Raw genomic sequence first — 20004 nt, forward strand, 5'->3', positions numbered from 1 at the left:
AAAATCTACTGAAGGACATTTATCTTAGGACAATATTGGCATTATACATACCAAAAAACTAAATGCCATTCATGACTATCTATCCGTTAAACTTTAAGTAAATAATCATACAATTTTAAAAAGCCTATATCAAACCAAATCTGAAAGCTTGTGCTTTTTTGTATAGCACAGGAACAGACGTTTCAGCTCATATTGTCTGTGCCAAACATAATGTTAAGTTAAACTAATCTCGTCTGCCTGCATGTGATCCATTTCTCCCCATTCACTGAATATTAATGTGCCCAGTAAACACCACCATTGTATCTGCTTCCACCACCACTCCTGGCAGCTCGTTCCAGGCACCCATTATTCTCTGTGTAAAAGACTTGCACTCCATATTTCCTTTATACTTTCCCCCGCTGACCTGAAGGCCATGTCCTCTTTGTCAATTCCATCCTGGGAAAAAGGTCCATCTCTATGCCTCTCATATACTTCTCCTTGCAACCTCTGATGTTCCAGAGAAAACAATCTTAGTTTGTCTAACCTATCTTTCTAGTTAATAACCTCTAATCCAGGCAGCATTCTTGTAAACCCCTTCTGCACCCTCTCCAAAGCCTCCACATCCTTTTTGTAACAGGACAACTGGGGCTGCACAAAATACTCCATCTACTACCAAAGCAAAGTTTTACAAAGCTGCAACGTGATTTCCTGACTCTTATACAATGCACTAACCAATGAAGGCAAGCATATCATACGCCTTCTTCAACATTCTACTTACCTCTGTTGCTGCTTTCAGGGAGCTATGGCCTTGGACGTCAAGATCCCTCTGAACATCAATGTGTTAAGAGTCTTACCAACTGTATACTTTCCCCTTACACTTGATCTCCCTAAGTGCAAACCATCACATTTGCATGGATTAAATTCCATCTGTAATTTCTCCACCCATATCTGTAATCCTGCTGTATCTTTTGCCAGTCTTCTTCACTATCTCCAACTCCATCAATTTTGGTGTCGTCTGCAAACTTACTACCCTAACCCATCTACATTTCCATTCAGGAGACAAAACAAACTGCAGCTGCTGGAATCATGATAAAACACACATTGCTGGAGTTACTCTACAGGCCAGAGGATTTTCTGGAGTACATGGAGGTTTTTTTCTCCAGAGATGTTCCCTGACCAGCTGAATTACTCTAGCATTTTGTGTGTATCTTAGGTATAAACCAGCATTTATGAAATTATGGATAGATGTTGTTTTGGGTCAGGACTCTTCTTCAGACGTCAGTCTGAAAAAGCCTCCCTATAGGTACCAGAATAATCCTTGTGGAACACCACAAGACAACAACCTACAGCCAGAATACCACCCTTTCACCATCAGCCTTTGTCTTCTATGGGTAAGGCAGTTCTGAATCCAAACCAAGTCACCATGGATTCCATGCATCTTAATCTTTTGGACCATGAGGGTCCTTGTCAAAAGCCTTACTAAAGTCTATGTATACAATATCCACTGAAGAAGGGTCTCACCCGGAAACTTCACCTATTCATGTTCTCCAGAGATGCTGCCTGTCCTACTGAGTTACTCCAATCACTGTCCTCCATTCATCAATCACCATCTGCTCCTCAAAAAAACTTATTGGTTTAGATATACAACATGGAAAAAGGCTGTAAACACAAAATGCTGGAGTACTCAGCGGGACAGGCAGCATCTCTGGAGAGAAGGCATGTGGGACGTTTCGGGTTGAGACCTTTCTTCAGACTGGAAATGGTCCTATGGCTCAGAGTCCACATTGACCATCGATCTCCAGGTTCACAATAGTTCGATGTTATCCCATTTTTGCACTCCTTACACTTTTCCTAGAGGAAATTTTACAAAGGCCAATTAACCAACATACCCAAAGGTACACAAAAATGCTGGAGAAACTCAGCGGGTGCAGCAACATCTATGGAGCGAAGGAAATAGGTAACGTTTCGGGCCGAAACCCTTCCTCTGAAGAAGGGTTTCGGCCCGAAACGTTACCTATTTCCTTCGCTCCATAGATGCTGCTGCACCCGCTGAGTTTCTCCAGCATTTTTGTGTACCTTTGATTTTCCAGCATCTGCAGTTCCTTCTTGAACAACCAACATAGCCGCACGTCTTTGGGATGTGGAAGGAAACCGGAGCACCTAGAGGTTACAGGGAGAACGTCCAAACTCGACACAGATAGTACCCAAGGTCAGGATCGAATCCAGGTCTCTGACGCTGTGAGGCAGCAGTTCTACCAACTGTTCTGCCCTTATTGTTGCATTTAATTAACAAACAGATTTTCTGATTAATTTATAACTGTTGCCTATGCATTATTTGTATCCGGAGGGCCTGTGTTTTGATAATTAAATGAGGGCACTGTAGGTGTTCATCTTAATTTGTAATATTATCTTCCCTGCAACATGTAAATATGTATCTTAGAGGTGACGCAGTGTACATTTTGATGAAAAGCAGTCGACACTTGCCCCGAGTCAAGTTGATTATTTCAGAAGTTGTAAATCTTAGTAAATCCTCTCCATCACCTTCCAATTTATCTCGTTCGCCGATGAGGCCATTTACAACTGAGAGGGCTGGTTTGACGCGTTGTTTAATACGGCACAAATCAAACGAAGCCAAATGTTTAAACAGAAATGGAAACACTCGAGTGACACGTCCGTCGGGCCTGTGGTATTTTATCCCCCTGAATATAACGTGTGTGTAAGAGTAAACTCCTTGTTTGGAGGATTTAGGTAACGCACCTTCTACCCTTTCGTGCGCTGCGTTATTTTGTTGCAGTTACTGCAGATTTTGCCCGATTCCAGTGTTTTTTTTTGTCGTGGCAGCGCATCAGCCTGCGCTCTGCTCTACCCTGCGGCTCAGGCTGCAGCTCCTCAGCTGCCTCGCTCTGACGTAACCCCGAAAAGCCGGTGCGGGCGGGCGGGCGGGCCGGCGGTCGGGCGCGCGCTTCGCCCGCCGCCGCCGCCAGATCGAAGCCTAATTGGCGGGGCCTGGAGCCGGGCAGCGTCAGGCCCCTGGCAGGCAGCAGACGGCATCGCGCCTCGCCTCAGACCAGAGCAAGGCAGGGGAGGGAAGGCAACAGCACAACGAGCAAGTTGCCGGTTTAAGCAGTGACTGGGCCCGCCCAGCGGGGGAGGGCGCCGAGTCCAAGGGCGCGCCTCGGGCCCCGTACTGAGGTAATTGAAGGGCGGGCCGAACTAGGCCGGGTTAAGGCCGCAGTTAGGCCGCGGCCCTGTTCCTCGCTCCAGCCCCGACAGACTCGATGTAAGGCCTGAAATCTCAACGGACCAAAGGGAAGAAGCCCACCGAGAAAGGGAGGGAGAGACGGGGGATATTTTCGTCGTTCAGTCCCAGACTTTCGGCCGTAGAGAAGGAGGAGAACGGCAGCCCCGAGGGAGAAACTGGAGTGAGTTATTTTCTTGTGCGCGGCCAGGTTCAATGAAATTAAACAAAGTAAAATACGGGAGGAAAGGAGAGCGGGACGGCCAAATTTGGGGTTTAGGCCTTGGCCAACAATATATACGGAGGTGATCGCCCCCGAATCTGCGAGGACAAGCGCTAGGAACAGGGAGCGTAACATGGCGGCGAAACAACATGTCGGCGACTGGGCGGGTGATTGGTGTCTGAACCGTGGAGGGAGGGGTAAGCGGCCATGATCGGCCTTCTTTCCTCGCGTCTAAACCTCACTGCAATCGCCTCACCTTCCATGGGGTTGTAGCTCTGATGCGATTGGAAAATGGCATGTATGCGCCGAGAGATTTGCAGCATTTAGGAACAAACATGACTATTCGGACCTATCATACGCGCACACACATCGTTCAACTGCAGACTGCGGTTTGAGATCGGCCTTCGCTGAGCGAGATATTTCTAACCATTGTATTGCCAGCGATGTTGCAGCATGCTGGTTAAGCTTGAAAAACTGTCGTTTTAATTCACTATACATGATCGTTTTCCGCTTTAAAAAATATTAAATTGGAACAGAATATTTCTATCAAAGTTAAAAATGTACGGACATTCACTCGTATCTTTTAACTGTTTATCCCAAATCCGTTTGACCTATCCCTTTGTTAGAATTAGCAAAAGAATTCCCGCCCCCAGCCAATTTCTAACTACGTCGTAAGGCTCCCTCTGCCTGAAATCTGTTTGTGTTATTTATGCAGTACCCGTGGGAAAAGTGGTTACCTGCCTCTAGATTTTGTAATGTTACTAACGCCTATTCAAAATAACGTTTGAACTGTAAAGAATAATGCTTTGTAGTATTACATTATGCTAGTAGGACGGAAATCACAATGTGGATGCTACAAATATGAGTTAAAACAAAAATTGCAAATATTTATTGTTGTGCAGAATCAATGCATAAAGAAAGGAAATTAATGTTTCAAGTCAATGACCAAAGGTCACACATTTGAAATATTAATTTCCGTTTCTTCTCCACAGATTCTGTCTGACCTGGTGATTTTCTGTATTTAAAATGTTATCCTCATGGATGTGAGGGTGGCTGTAGAGCCAGCGACTCCGATTCGACCCTGCCCTCGAGTGCTGTCTGTGTGGAGTCTGCATGTTCTCTGTGATCCCGTGAGTTTCCTCCCACATCCCAAAAACGTGTGGTCTCTAAAAAATTGCTCCTAGTGTGTAAGGATTGGATACAAAAATTAGATAATTTAGAACTAGTGTGAACAGGGGATCAATAGTGAATGAGGACAGATGGACCGAAGATAGGTGGAGGGGAAGGTATTGTGGAGGAAGCAGGGTATCTGCAAAAGGACTTGGACACGTAGAGGGTGCGGGCAAAGAAGTGGCAGATGTAATACAGTGTAGCAAAGTCATGATCGACACAAAAAGCTGGAATAACTCAGCCGGTCAGAAAGCATTTCGGGAGGTAGACAAAAGTGCTGGAGAAACTCAGCGGGTGCAGCAGCATCCATGGAGCAAAAGAAATAGGCAACGTTTCGGGCCTCCTCCATGGCCAGAGTGAGCACCACCGGAAATTGTAGGAGCAGCACCTCATATTCCACTTGGGCAGTTTGCACCCTAGCGTCATAAACATTGACTTCTAGAATTTCCTGTAGCTCTTGCTGTCTCCTCCCCTTCTCAGCTTTCCCTCAGCCCTCGGGCTCCTCTTCCTTTCTCTTTTCTTCTCCCTGCTCCCTCCCCCACACCGTACATCAGTCTGAAGAAGGGTTTCGGCCCGAGATGTTGCCTATTTCCTTTGCTCCATAGATGCTACTGCACCCGCTGAGTTTTTCCAACACTTTTGTCTCCCTTCGATTTTCCAGCATCTGCAGTTCCTTCTTAAGCATTTCTGGAGAAAAGGAATAGGTGATGTTTTGTGTAAGAAGGAACTGCAGATGCCAGTTTAAACCAAAGATAGACACAAAAAGCTGGAGTAACTCGGCAGTATAGGCTGCATCTCTGGAGAGGATCGATGGGTAGTGTATATTAGACTATCTTCAGGGATGGGAGGGGGAGTTGAAGTGCTGAGCCACCGGGAGATCAGGTTGGTTATTGCGAAGGTGTTGGGCGAAGCGATCACCAAGCCTGCGCTTGGTCTCACAAATGCAGAGCAGTTGACACCTAGAGCAGTGGATGCGATAGATGAGGTTGGAGGAGATGCAGGTGAACCTCTGACACACCTGGAAAGACTGTTTGGGTCCTTGAATGGAGTCAAGGGGGAAGGTAAAGTGACAAGTGTAGCATTTCCTGCGGTTGCAAGGGACAGTGCCAGGAGAGGGGGTGGTTGACGGGACGAATTGACCAAGGAGTTACAGAGGGAGCGGTCTCTGCGGAAAGCAGACGGGGAGGAGATGGGAAGATGTGGCCAGTGGTAGGATCCTGTTGGAGGTGGCGAAAAAGTCGAGGGATTATTTGTTGTATGTGACGGCTGGTAGGGTGGAAGGTGAGGACAAGGGGGACTCTGCCCTTGTTACGAGTGGGGGGGGATGGGGATGGGGAGTGAAAGAGTTATGGGGTATAGAAGAGACTCTGGTGAATGCCTCATCTATACTAGAAGAGGGGAAGCCCTGTTCCCTGAAGAATGAGGACATCTCCTATGCCCTGGTTTGGAACACCTCATCCTGGGTATAGATACAGTGTAGACGGAGGAATTGGGATTAGGGGATGGAGTCCTTACAGGAAGCAGGGTGGGAAGAAGTGTAGTCTAGATGTCGGTGAGTAGTCCTCTCACCTGCGATGGAGATATTGAGGTCTAGAAATGGTAGGGAAATGTCGGAATTGGTCCAGGTGTATTTGAGTGCCGGATGGAAGTTAGTGGTGAAATGGATGAAGTCCGTGAGTTGTGCATGGGTGCAGGAGGTAACACCAATGCAGTCGTCGGTGTAGTGGAGGAAGATTTCGGAGATAGGGCCATGGTATGCCTCGAACAAAGATTGTTCGACGCACCCTACAAAGAGGCAGGCATAGCTTGGGGCCCATGCGCGTATTGTATTTGGAGGAAATGGGAGGAGTCAAACGAAAACTTGTTCGGGGTAAGGACCAGCTCCGCTAAGTAGAGGAGAGTATCAGTAGACGGGGATTGGTTGGCTCTGCGGTCGAGGAAGAAACTGAGGGCTTTAAGATGAGGGAATGGGGGCCTGGAAAATGGAAGTCATGGAGTAGATGAAGAGCGTGTGAGGTGTCTTGAACATAGGTAGGGTGGAATTTAACCAGGGGGATAGGATGGATTCGAGGTATGTGGAAATAAGTTTGTTAGGACACGAACAGGCAGAAACAATGGGTCTGCCAGGACAGTCAGGTTTGTGGATTTTGGGGAGAAGGTAAAATCGGGCCGTGCGGGGATGGGGAACGATGAGGTTGGAGGCTTGGGAGGGCAGGGAGCCGGAAGTGATGGAGTCAGTGATCGTGTTAGAGATCATGGCTTGGTGCTCGTCTGTGGGGTCATTGTCCAAGGATAATTAGGAGGAGGTGTCTGAGAGTTGGCGCGTGGCCTCAGCCTTGTAGAGATCAGCGTTCCTGACTACCACGGCACCTCCCTTGTCGGCAGGTTTGATCACCTAGTCTGAGTTGTTGCAGAGTGAGTGGAGGGCTGAACGTTCAGGGGGGAAGAGGTTAGAGTGAAAAAGGGGAGTTGAGAAGTTGAGGCGGTTGATGTCCCGCTGGCAGTTTAAAGTAAAAAGGTCTAAAGCAGGTAGGTGGCCATGAGGAGGAGTCCAAGAGGAGGGGGTCCGTTGGAATTCTACTGCTGCATCACCCAATGTGCCAATTAGTATGTGTGCTAATTCCCCATCACCAGCGGCATTGCTCCTGGAAAACTGCAGATCTATATCTTTATTGTGGGGGGGGGGGGGTGAATCCATCGATCTATATTGCTACATTGATATATTGAAGTATTGTTGACCTGATCATATTCAATGTCAGTACTAAATATTTTTATTTTAGCCACTTGTCTCATTGGTTGATTTTCTTACCATTTGAATTCTCCTCTCTCCCAAACTATTAATCGGCACACTCTTTAACAGGATTGCAGAGATCTCTTAAAAATGGTAGAAATTTATTAAAAAATTCAAAATACTTGCACAGGCTCAAGACATGAATTTTCAGAAATTCTTAAAATAAAATATGACTGTATTGATGACTAATATAATGGCTGAATGGTACTTTATCGTCACATGAACCTAGGCACAGTAAAATTGTTTTTTTACATATGGTTCATTAAAAATCTTAAATACATAAGAGACAATCATGCTTAAGTGCAATAGTGTATGGTAGATTAAACTGAGACAGTGTACAAGAGATTCACAACCAGATGTTTTACAGCAAAGAGGAGAAAACATTTAAAAATGTTAAAAGTATTTCAGAAGGTCCCACATTTTGTGCTTTGATTCACATTCCTCAATCCTTCCCGTTTAGCATGGCTGTCTAGCCCTGAATCAAAAATGATTGGGAAAATAAAGCATTCAATTAAAATGTCTAAATGTTTAAATAAGTCTGAAGGGACATCAGTTTTGGAGTTAAAAATGGAAACAATTCATAATTATATTTCCCTTATAGTCCAATCAGACTCTGGCAGACTGGGTTTATCAATATCTTTTGTTTCCACTAAGCTGCCTCTTAATTCTCCTTTTGGAAAAGTCATGATTTGACCGTAAAAGGATATCTCTGAAAGAGATCTGCAAATGTGCAAATCTATTTAACAAGAAACCCTCCAGCTGCATTGGCAAGTATTTGTAATTATGTCCAATGCTGTATAACTTTGTGTGGCTAAATATCTAGAGAAGCCATTTAATTAACAAAGGAGTAAGGTTATACCCCACAGTGATGTTTTATATTTCAGGCGGTTTTATTTATGTTAATTAAAATTGAAAGATATGGGAAAGAGGGTTGAGATGTGTTGGACAGATGGAAAAGTATGTTTGAACTTGACATGTAAACAGTCACAGATAGGAAGTGGGCACCGGTTTCCAATTTATAAACTGTCCTAAAGGCTGAATATCGTACTATGGGGCATGGCTGAGTTGAGGCCAGATGCCTCAAAGAAGAAAATCAAAGGAAGAGTTGTTGCTGGCCAACTGTTGACAAGCAGAATCAAATACACAGGACAAGATGTTAAGAAGTCCCTTGTGCCAATAGGTGGGGAGCATTTCACGACATTCGTTGATTGTTGAGAGTGGTAGACGCTCAACATCGGTGGGGGGGGGGGGGGGGGGGGGATACGTATATCTTGGCTTGGGTAACCTTCAGGACAGTTGGGCACAGGACACAACATCAGTAGTGTACCCTTGCATCACTGGGTGTTTCGGCCTTTTAACACTATACACCCTCCACAAGGGCGGCCCGCTGCATCACTCCAGGGTGTTTCAAACCGTCCCAAAGGACTTTTGGGGCCCAGCACAAGGGAAACATATCACGCATGTCAATGTAACCTTCACCGTGGACAGTTGGGCCCAGGAGGAAACATCATTTATATTTTACAAGATACAAGATGCATTTAATTGTCATTTGGACCCCTTGAGGTCCAAACGAAATGCCGTTTCTGCAGCCATACCTTACAAACACATAGACCCAAGACACAACATAATTTACATAAAAATCCATCACATCGCTGTGATGGAAGGCCCACTTATCCTCCCACAGCGATGGCGATTGTCCCGCGGCCATTAAAGCCACGCCGGGTGATGCAAGGTCGCACACCGGGGGTCTTGCGGCCTTCAACCCCGCTGCAGGATGATCAGCCCCTCAAAAGCGCTCCCTCCAGTGTCTCGGTGCCGTGTCAAACCGTCCCAAAGATTCACCCTGACGTACTTGGGGCCCAGCATGGGTCTTTCCGCTTGAGGAAACGTCATTATAACGTCAAAGCAGCCTGCGCATATCGGTGAAGTAGAAGTATCGAAAGTCTGCCATTGAATCCTAAATTCTATTATGTTACAAAAACTTACAACTTAGTATTGTTTAAGGCATGCAATTATAATTTATGCTTTATCCTTGTATTACCCATATTATGATGCATTTTATGGTCTAATACGCAATGCATTCAAAATTATACTGAATTATATTGAATGTTTCTGTTTTGTTTAAAAAGTATGATTTGTTTCATAAAAGTTGGTAAAAATTACTGAATGCCTAACCTTTTGGTAATTTGTTATTTTGGTGCTTAAATTATTGTTTTTGTTGCTTAATGTTTTGAAGCTTAGACACTCAATATTGTCCTCATAGGAACTAATCATTTACAAAATAACTCATTTCATTATTCATCATGACATGTAGAAACAAATTTACATTTACAGAAACAAATCTTTGGGTTAAAAATGGGGTTTGTTGCACAGTGGTTATGTTCATCATCCAGCAGTTCATTGTGTTCATATTTTTTCACGACAGTTTCAATGCCAATTTCCATTTCATTTTCAAAAGAGAAAATAATAGATATAGGTTCATTGTTCGATATGTATCTATAAAGTCATAAACATATTGTTAAATGTCCATTTGGATTACTCATTTCCAGGTGGAAGAAATGTTTAGTGACCATGAAATTGACAAATGGTTATGAGTGCTGGTTCTCATTCAGCCTGTGCTATAATTAGCCTCCATATCCTCGCTTTACAAGTGGAACTGGTTATGGATAAACTCAGAGATGTGACCCATCCCTGGCTCAGTTTTAACCATCAAAATAGATAAGAGAATGTTCAGAGTGCATTTCACTTATCGAAAACAAAGTGCTCACTTGGTATTGTTGCAACCTATGTGCATGTCAGCATGCTGCTTTTTGCCAAGGGATCACATAGTTTTTCAGTTGTTGCAAGTGGTGATCAATGATTGAATAACCATGGAGAGCAGAGGGCTTAATGAATCCACAACAAAAACACACTAAGCTGTGCGTATAAGTGAAGTTGGAATGGAAATAGATAATATATAACATCAGAGTTGGTTGTGTGTCAGAACTGGAAAATCCCCACATTCCTATGAATCACTGGTCCACTGGTAAAGCAGGGGTCGGCAACCCCCCCCCCCCCCCCCCCCCCCCCATAATACAGAATCATCCGGCCTGCCGGGCCCCCCGAGCAGCAGCGGCCGGGCGCCCCGAGCAGCAGCCGAGCTCTGGCTGTACGCATCCTGCGCAAAGCCGCCACACGGCCGCGCACCTTCAGTGAACACGTTTAAGAAAGAACTGTAGATGCTGGAAAAATTGAAGGTAGACAAAAATGCTGGAGAAACTCAGCAGGTGAGACATGCAAGAATAGCATGAGGCTAACCCCCCCCCACACACACACTGAGTTTCTCCAGCATTTTTGTCTACCTTTGAACACGTGATTTGATGCCTGCCATCCGGGGCGGGATGCATGTGCACACGTGATAGATGCGGCCCGACATCCGCTCACAGACATGCAGCCCCTATGTAGAACAAGTTTGACGACCCTTGTCAAAGTGTCGAAGTGCTACTTGCGATGATATGTTGAACCTTGAGACCATGCATCAGGATTGCATAAGTTCGCTGTTAACAGTGGAAGGCCATCTCGCAATCTGTCCATTCATTTATCCTGTCGTGTCAGCACTGTCTGCCCTGTCAATAGAAATTATTATGATATTGTAATGTTCTGCTAAGAAAAAGAGGATGGACAGGTGTAGCAGCCATTGTTCATTAGTTCAGTCGAAGAACCAGCACAAAACTAGAAGAATTTCTCACTAATGTTACTAGATATTTGGTTAAGTTACAATAAATGCCATTAAATTCTAGTTAGATCTTCAAAATTTGAAATTTCTAATTTGGTATTAAGTTCCACTCATTTTGGGGAGTTAATTTTGAATCCAAGTACAATATGCAATTCATTTCTCTGTCCGTAATAATGTGAAATAAACTGGACTGTTTTTGTAGAAAAATTGTCAGTTTCTTAATTCTCAATAAGCGAGTTTGGTATTACAACTGCACATGCCCAGGTCATGGGTCATTTGGAATAAACATTCTCGCCAGCTGAGCTACTGTGTGTGTCTGGACCTGTGTATTCATTTCATTGACATTTATAAATAAATATATCTGTCAAATATGTCAGCAGTAGGCCACAGTGTACTGCAGGCTGCACAAACCCACGATTGTATCTATTTAAATTATAGACTCTACAGCACCAGCCTTGAAAATGCAAGAATGCCTGGAATGAACCTGTCAATTATCAAATCCCTGGCATTAGCCTGGGTCACAGCCATTCAAATTTGATATTGATTTACACGAATTACAAGTTGTGTGGCTAACCAATTTGAGACAGTCCTTGCATTCCTATCTAAACAACCTTCCTGGATTGAAGGAAATGAGAATGTGCTGTGTAGGTTGGAAAGTTCAGATTGGATTCGAACAGGCTGGTTAAACTTTCAAGGTAGGTTGGCTTAAATAAAGATGCTGTCGCTTTAACCTCTGGGGTGGGTTCCAGTCTGTCAGGGCACACAGTTGGGAGCCAGGTCCCCATCTGACAGGACCTGTTCTCGCTCTCTTTGAAGGAGGCACCGCTCGGCCCAGCAAGTGGGCAAATGCAGAGCCAACCCGTAATATGAGTGGGGACATTTTCTCAGTCAGATTTTATCGACAGTTGGGATGGGGGATCTAGGAGAGAGAGCTGGCGATGCCGCACAGACGGAACAGTTTAATAACGGCCCATTAAAATCCGGACACGCGTCAACCTGGGCTGATGTGATCTGACTGCCCTCTCGCTAGCTCGCTGCATGCCCGATCCTAACACAGAACCTCCACTAAACCTTTAGGCTTCGGGTAACACCTACACAAAGACCTCTGCAAACAAGGGCTGGCGAACTGTGCTGGTCAACGTGCACTGGGCGAGATGGCTGGGAGAAACGCACCGCAACCGCCGCAAACTTGGAACAGCACAGACCCTCCACTCAATCGATCCAATACTAAAGGATTTTGCAGTTACATGGCCAACCTTGTAGTCAGTTTTCCTCTGAGATGAATCTTTGCCTTCACGGTACATTCACACCGCCTGCAGGTAAAGCATCAGCCCACATCACATTGATACAGTCGCTGCTTGCTTCAGATTAAATATATTTTTACACATAAATTATGAATAAAGATAAGAAAATGTTTCAAACACAAGTAATATTTTCTTATGTAGTAGCAAACACATTAAGGATTAAATGAAAATAATAAATTCTTTAACTTTTTGAATATCTCATTATTGCAGATTAATGAACTGAACTAGAACTGGGTCTGTATAAGTAGTGTGTGAACAGCAGAACAAGAAAGGAAACTATTGAGTTGACAGAATTCTAGATTAATTCCTTGGTAGAATAGTTAACAATTTATACACAGTTTATACAGCGCTGTGTTTGCTTTCTTTTGATCCTGAATGACTTTTGACAAATTCCATGATTCCTTGCCTTTATCGAGATACCAAACTCTTTTGAAGAACATGGACATAATGCTATGGTACAAGACAGAGTACAATTCTAGAATTGGAAAAAGATTTATTATGAAGAATGGAGAAGACGCATGTATTATATGCAATTTGTCTTGTGCAATTAAAAAAAAATTGGGAACTGGACATTGTGGGAAGGCTGGCATTTATTGACCATCCTTGCTTACCTTTGATAAGGTGAAGATGTACCACCAACTTGAACTGCTAGTCTTTCTGGCAAAGAACTCCCACCATGTAATTCGGAAGTGTCGGTGATAAAGGGCAGTAGTTATAAACCAATAAAATTGATGGGTGGGGTGGTTGGTGGTGGTTAGGAATTGAGTGTTCCCATGTGCCTTCCTCATTTGTCTTTCTTTGAGATAATGGTAATAAGTTGAGTGAGTAGTAATGAGTATCCTTTTTATGAGTAACTATGGCGCATTTTGTGGATGAAACACTACAGCGACTGCATTAGTGATGGAGCAAATTATTTGGGTAACATTCCTCAAAGGTACAGTTATCTTCTGCAAGAACATCCTTTATCTTGTTTGTGGGAAATTTTTAAAGCAAAAGAATGTATAGTACATCCTGTTATATTTGTTCCTTTCATAGTTCTGAATTTTTTGCAAATGGGATTTTCGCTAACCCCAGTGATTGTATCATATGCAAATTTTGTACCTGTAACTTAGCTCACTGGTTAAAGTCTCTTGCATCTCTGGACTCGCTCTGGGATAGGAGTATGTAATTTGGGTTTGCACTTCATTAGAACCTAGAGAATATTGCATTGTCCTTTTGACAAGATATTAAATGCTTGTCTTCTGTAATGAGTCTCTAGTCTGTTCAAGCCAAAAAGAAAGAACATGTTTCATTATTTTCTAATTACAACAGGGTTTTTTTAAATGTAGATACAAGTATTAATTATGAAATATTTTTAAGTGTTTTGGTTTCAGTGTATTCTGTACTTAAATCAACATTGAAACTTCATACAGCAGCACCAGACCCAATGGCTGGCCACTTGCATGTCATTTTACTTGCTGTTCAAGAAACAATTTGTGTAGATAATGATTAGTTCTAATATATTTTCAGATGAATAAACAATCTATTTTATCCTGCTTCCTACTTAACTGGGTTTGTCCATCTTTTCCTCGAATAGATAATTATTTTTGGGTGCGTCAACGGTTGGAACAAAGAAAAGCAGCTGGTGTTGATTAAATTCCAGAAAGGATGATGGGGGAAAATCTACTGTATTTTGATATTTCTATGTAAGGTAGATGGGGCGTAATGCAAGAGTTGTGTTCCTAAACAAAAACATTACATTATTGAAAATCATATTATAAAAACAAATTGTATCAATAGGGGATAGACACAAAATGCTGGAGTAACTCAGTGAGTCGGGGAGCATCTCTGGAGGGAAGGAATGGGTGACGATTCGGGTCGAGACTCTTCTTCAGACTGCGCATCAGGGCTGAGGAAGGGTCTCGACCCAAAATGTCACCCATTCTTTTTCTCCAGAGATGCCTGACCCGCTGAGTTACTCCAGGATTTTTTTATCTGTCTGCGGTGTAAACCAGCATCTGCAGTTCCTACATATTGTATCAATAGGGGTTTGGTGAATAAAGACTTTCAGACATGCAATAACAAAGTTATTCTTTCCAAAGAGACTTTAAAAAATAAAGGAATTTTAATAGCTACTACACCAAGTGGGCCCTTTCACACAGGATGCCTGGTCCCCCAATGCAATATTCCACCACTCACCCATAGCCCCCAACTGCGCAGGTGTGGCTCATTTCCCCTTATTCACCCTCCCTCTTTTTAAACTTAAATAAAAATCCAACTGCACTTGCTGCCAGGGAAAAAAATCCAATTGTACTTGCTGCCAGGACTCAGTGTCCTGTGATTTGCAACATTGTAATGGGCAGGGTGGGCAATTGGATTTGGATTTTTTACAGTGAGATGTTAAGTAAAAAGTTAAATTTGTAACGTTTAAAATGTGAATAACATGTAAAATATAACATCATCAATAATACATTATTAGCGAAAACCAAGCATTTACCTTATGGATTTGAGCTATCGATGGCCGATGATTCGTCAGATCGTTTGATTTGGGCTGATTTTTTTTGTAAGTAAAATGTGTCCGTAACGGTCGTTGCGGAGCTTCCCGAAGTTGACACGAAGGAATGATGTTAGCGACTGAATCCTTACGACAGGTAAACAAGGGACACTATGTTTCCAAATTGAAGATTGGCTTAGTTTCTTAGTTTTGATGACTGATTTTACTGATTTTAAAAAGTTGGAAAATATATCGTAAACGGTCGTTGAGTTTTTGACACCATGATGTTTTTGATATTAAATTGGAAAATAAGAACAAATAATTAACTCACCCAAAGATCGCTACTACCATAAGATCCCTCTTTGGGTGTTTGAAAAGCGTTAGAGGTTTGGAGCCTCCGTGGTTTAACTTACGGACGTACCGACCCCGATAACGGTCGTTGTGACAATGGACACCAAGCACAACGACTGTTACGGAATCTTTACTGTACTGTATTACCTTTATATTACTGTATTTTTCTCCTGGTATTGAAGATATTTCCCTAGATCATTATCAATACGTATATGTATGAGGAGCCATATGAAGTTTATTTATGAATTTAATATTCATGACTAAATGTGGCAGTTTTTAATGTCACACTTTTGGTGTCCAAAATGGTGAAAAGACGATGAAAATTTGTCTGTTATGAAAAAAGGTTTTGACTTTCGGTCTTGAAGTTATCTAATTTATATCTGCTATTCATAAGGTTTCACATGATGGGTAGATTTTAGTTAACAATGTATTGGTGTAAAAAAGTGAATACTAATCTTGTTCGTCAAAAACTCTCCAGTATTGTAAAAATACACATGTTTGTTTTTAAACACGTTGTTACATTGGTTAATGGACTACTTTTATTGCACTGATGTCAATAGAAGTGAATGCTTTTCAATTCCAGTGAGCATGTGTAAAGTAGCAGCTGTTTGCTTAAGAGACAATGGTGCCTGATTGGACACGGGGATAGGTCAATGCAAATAAGTTTTCTCTCCTAGACTTTTATTTCTGCTTGTCCATTTCCAAAGTAACTTTTAAGTGTTTCTCTAGTTTACGAACAAAATTGTTTCATATCAATTTTGTGTCATGGATATGCCAGAGGTATAAGCAAAATTGCCCCCAATTGTAATTTCACTTGGATGATGGGGTGGGAGATTGCAACCTTCACGTGGTCCGCCCTGTTTTCGACTAATGCAATCAACCTGACGTGCACAATCAAATAAGATCAAATAGAACAAGTTGTCCTGCAACTTTAGGCTGTGCACTCCATACGCAAGAAGCCTTGAGAGCAAGGTTGCAGAATATTCTCTGGGCGCAACATTGAAGTCAAATGATGCTAGACCACTTGTGTTGGATTTCACCTGTACGGTATAGCAGTATGCCTATTAAACTATGTTGGATAATGAGAAAATCTATATGTAGAGCCAAGTTGCTTCAATTTATTTGCTAACCTACTCGTGGATAAATCTGATAGCATTGGCAAATGATTTCATTCACAAGAACTGGATGGCATTAGTAGCAATGTAGTGTCATCTTGATTATGATGATACTATATTGTCACATGTACATAGGTAGAGTGAAATTCTTTGTGTTGCATTCAATTTACAAAGTATGAAAAGAGTTGCCACATATCAGTCCCCTACAAAGTTTAGTTTAGTTAGAAATGGAGGAAATAGAGGGATATGGATCAAGTTCAGGCAGAATAGACCAATTTAACTTGGAATCAGGTTTGATGCAAACATTGTGGGCTGAAGGGCCACTCTTCTATATACTCTGAAGTGCTGTACTCTTTTATGTTCGGTTTATGTTCTAATTGCCCTTCAAATTCAGGCAAGAGGGTTCAGAAAAATCTGAGTATGTACTGATGCTATACTAATTAAGCCAAATTTTTAAAAAATGGTTTATCTCTGTTGGAGCTAATGATAATAAGAATGGGGTGCTGATGATTATTAATAATAGGTTTTTAAAATGTATATTTTTACAAGGTAACCTCATGGCCAATGATCCTCATAACTTGATCATCATTATGTTAGGGATAATCTGTGGATTGACACCTTGTCGTGGTGGAGAAGGTTGTGTGGTCCTGAGATCCTGAGAGCTATGCCGTCTGGAGCTATGCTCCTGGTAGGGCCACCCATGGCGGTATGGTCGAGGGGGAGGACTCTGACAAAGAGCAATCCAATCAAGACCTCAACAGTGGAACAGGCGGAGGATGATGACTGACCTTAGTGGAGCGTCACAATGGCTGGGAAGGCGGATGGAGGCTGCAGCAGAAAAGGGTCTCCTGTCGTCTTGGACTCCATGCCACTGGTTCCCGACCCAGATCTGTCAAGGACCATGTGCACCAGTCTCCCCATGTTAAACAAAGCCACGCACTGGCATCCTCCAACCCTGGAGAGACCCATGGTCAGCAATGACCGAGGGGGGCCTAACTGAATCGCACTACAGTGCACAAGCTTTGGGAATAAAACTAGCCACCCTTTTGAATAAGGTGTAAATGTAGTGCAGGTTGTACCCATCTGCTGGCTGTGGAGAAATTCATCTTTAGTGGTGACATCCTTCTATTCCAGTTTTGAGGAATGTGCAGAGACCAATGCGGGATCTGATTTTGGTATGGGGCGGTAGAGTTGCTGCCTTGCAGCACCAGAGACGCAGATTTGATCCTGAGTAAGAGTGCTGTATGTATGGAGTTAGTATGATCTCCTTGTGATTGCATGGGTTTTCTTGGGGACCATGTTATAGGAAAGATATTGTCAAACTAGAAAGGGTTCAGAAAAGATTTACGAGGATTTTGCTGGGACTAGAGGGTGTGAACTATAGTGAGAAGTTGAGTAGGCTTGGTCGCTATTCCTTGGCGCGCAGGAGGTTGAGGAGTGATCTTATTGAGGTGTATAAAATCATGAGAGGAATAGATCAGGTAGATGCACAGTATCTCTTGTCTAGAGTAAGGAAATCGAGGACCAGAAGACATGGGCTCAAGGTGAAGGGGAAAAGATTTAATAGGAATCTGAGGTAACTTTTTCACACAAAGATGGGTGTATTGAACAAGCTGCCAGAGGAGATAGTTGTGGCTGGGACTATCCCAATGTTTAAGAAACGGTTAGACCGGTACATGGATAGGGCAAGGTTTGGAGGGATATGGACCAAGCGCAGGCAGGTGGGACTAGTGTAACTGGGACATGTTGGCCGTTGTAGGCAAGTTGGACCGTGGGGCCTATTTCCACACTATCACTCTATGACTCTATGACTGACTCTAATTACAAGTGAACCATTTATACAGGGACATTAGTAGCACATTATAAAGTCAAAGTGATACAGTGGTTACACCAACCATTAATCTTAATTGATCTTAGCTGCTGCATTATTTTGCCCTATCGGAGAAATTCCATTGTTCCAGTCACTCTCCATGTTGTCTGTTTTGTTAACTAACTTTTATTTCCCAGTTATGATTAAATGCCTGGACCTGAAGTCTTGGATATCTTTCTTTTCACAAATGCTGTTGAGCCTTTCCAGCATTTCCTGTTTTTATTTTGTGGTCTTGATCTTCAAACATCTAGTTTCCTCAGGGTGTTCTCAAGGATGGCAGTAATAGGGTTAAAGAGGATTAAGTATTTACATAATCAATACAAGAAAGCTCTGTGAGCATCCAAATATTTATCATGTTTTAGACCAAACTGGGTGATGCATTTGAAATTTATTCAGTTAAGTGCTGAACGTGATTATCCTTCAGTCTTTCCCATTTTGTGAAGTGCTAATGTTGATTTCTTTTTTTGTTGCAAATTTGCTTTTATTTAGAGCTGCGCTTCCATTCGGAATAACATCTGAATGTCATCCAACTCAGCATTCAGATGGTTTGGATCCTCATTAATTTTGGAAATGCTGGAAAACCTTCAATATACAGCAAATATATCCAGGCCCTCTGGATTCCAGCCTCTTCATAATTTTTTTTTTCATGCTTTAATGTGGAGACACAGAATTTGAAAATAAACTCTGATAAAGAGGACTACAATAATAAAACAATCACATTTGTCCCCATGTCCCCCCGCCCCCCCATCTAATTTTCATCTGAACAATTGTCACTGGGTCATTTCAGACGACATTTAAGAGTTGGCATAATGCCATGTCAGAGGCAGGCCAGGCAAGAATGGTGGGTGGCCTTCCCTGAAGGACATGAATTAACAGTGGGCTTTTAACACAGTGTCATAGTTTCATATTCACCATTTTTATTTGCTCCTGTACCTCCAGATCAGTGCTCCAGGTCTTTGGATGAAAGTGTAGCAGTAATGTGTAAATTATTACATTCGTTTTGGAGGTTGGGTGAGGTAATTACATGATTGAAATGTCTGATGGAAAAGTGAAGAGGATATTAAATGAATCAATCTTAGTTTAAAGCATTACATTTTCTAGTTCTTTGCCAAATATTAGCCATGGGTATCATTTTTGCTTCCTAGAAGGTAGTGTGCAACAAGGTAAGTTAAGAATATCTTGGTTAGATTTTATGACTGAATATTGTGGCTATGGCTGATGGGCCCTGGCTTGTATTGCAACTTCCGTTGTTAGACTCATTTATGATTTTCAAAAGAACCAGAGATGCCATGTACACATTTTGTTATAAAGCCGAAGTAAACTTCCTAGAATGGTAATGGAAGCAAACTAAGCAGTATTAGTTAGGACAGGGCTGGTTGAAAATGGAAATCATATTTATTGTATAGCTCTATCAAAGAACTAACACAGATGAAATCTGTCAGATTGACTTCTGTGCCAAATCTTACTGTGATTCCATGACCTAGATGTTTTTTGATTCTATTTGTGCCAGAAATATTTGAAACAACCAGTTTTCCTTAATAGATCATCAAGGCCAATTCATGTGCAGCTCAACGTATTTGTTATCTTAAGATATGGTTAGCTTGATAGCTTTATGAGTGCTCATTAAAGCTTTTAGTTTAAATACTAATTGTTATACCCTTTTCTTTAAAGACTGATGAAAGCTATAAATCATGGATCAAAGAGGGGGAGGACTTGAGCTGCATTCACAGGAATCAAAAGTTTCTCATGCAATGATTATGCAGGACTTCGGTAAG

General features: G+C 42.5%; 1 protein-coding gene across 1 annotated transcript in view; it reads left to right on the forward strand.

Moving 5' to 3' along the window:
* Positions 1-2918: 2918 nt before the first annotated feature.
* znf711 (zinc finger protein 711) overlaps positions 2919-20004 on the forward strand; it is a 41313-nt gene continuing 24227 nt past the window's right edge. Inside the window, exons 1-2 of the mRNA XM_055643876.1 lie at positions 2919-3401; positions 19901-19999. Of these exons, the coding sequence (XP_055499851.1) occupies positions 19921-19999 (79 nt within the window). The 5' untranslated portion in view covers positions 2919-3401; positions 19901-19920. The remainder of the gene's footprint in view (positions 3402-19900; positions 20000-20004) is intronic.

Source organism: Leucoraja erinacea, chromosome 12 (genome assembly GCF_028641065.1).
Source record: "Leucoraja erinacea ecotype New England chromosome 12, Leri_hhj_1, whole genome shotgun sequence".
NCBI lineage: Eukaryota > Metazoa > Chordata > Chondrichthyes > Rajiformes > Rajidae > Leucoraja > Leucoraja erinaceus.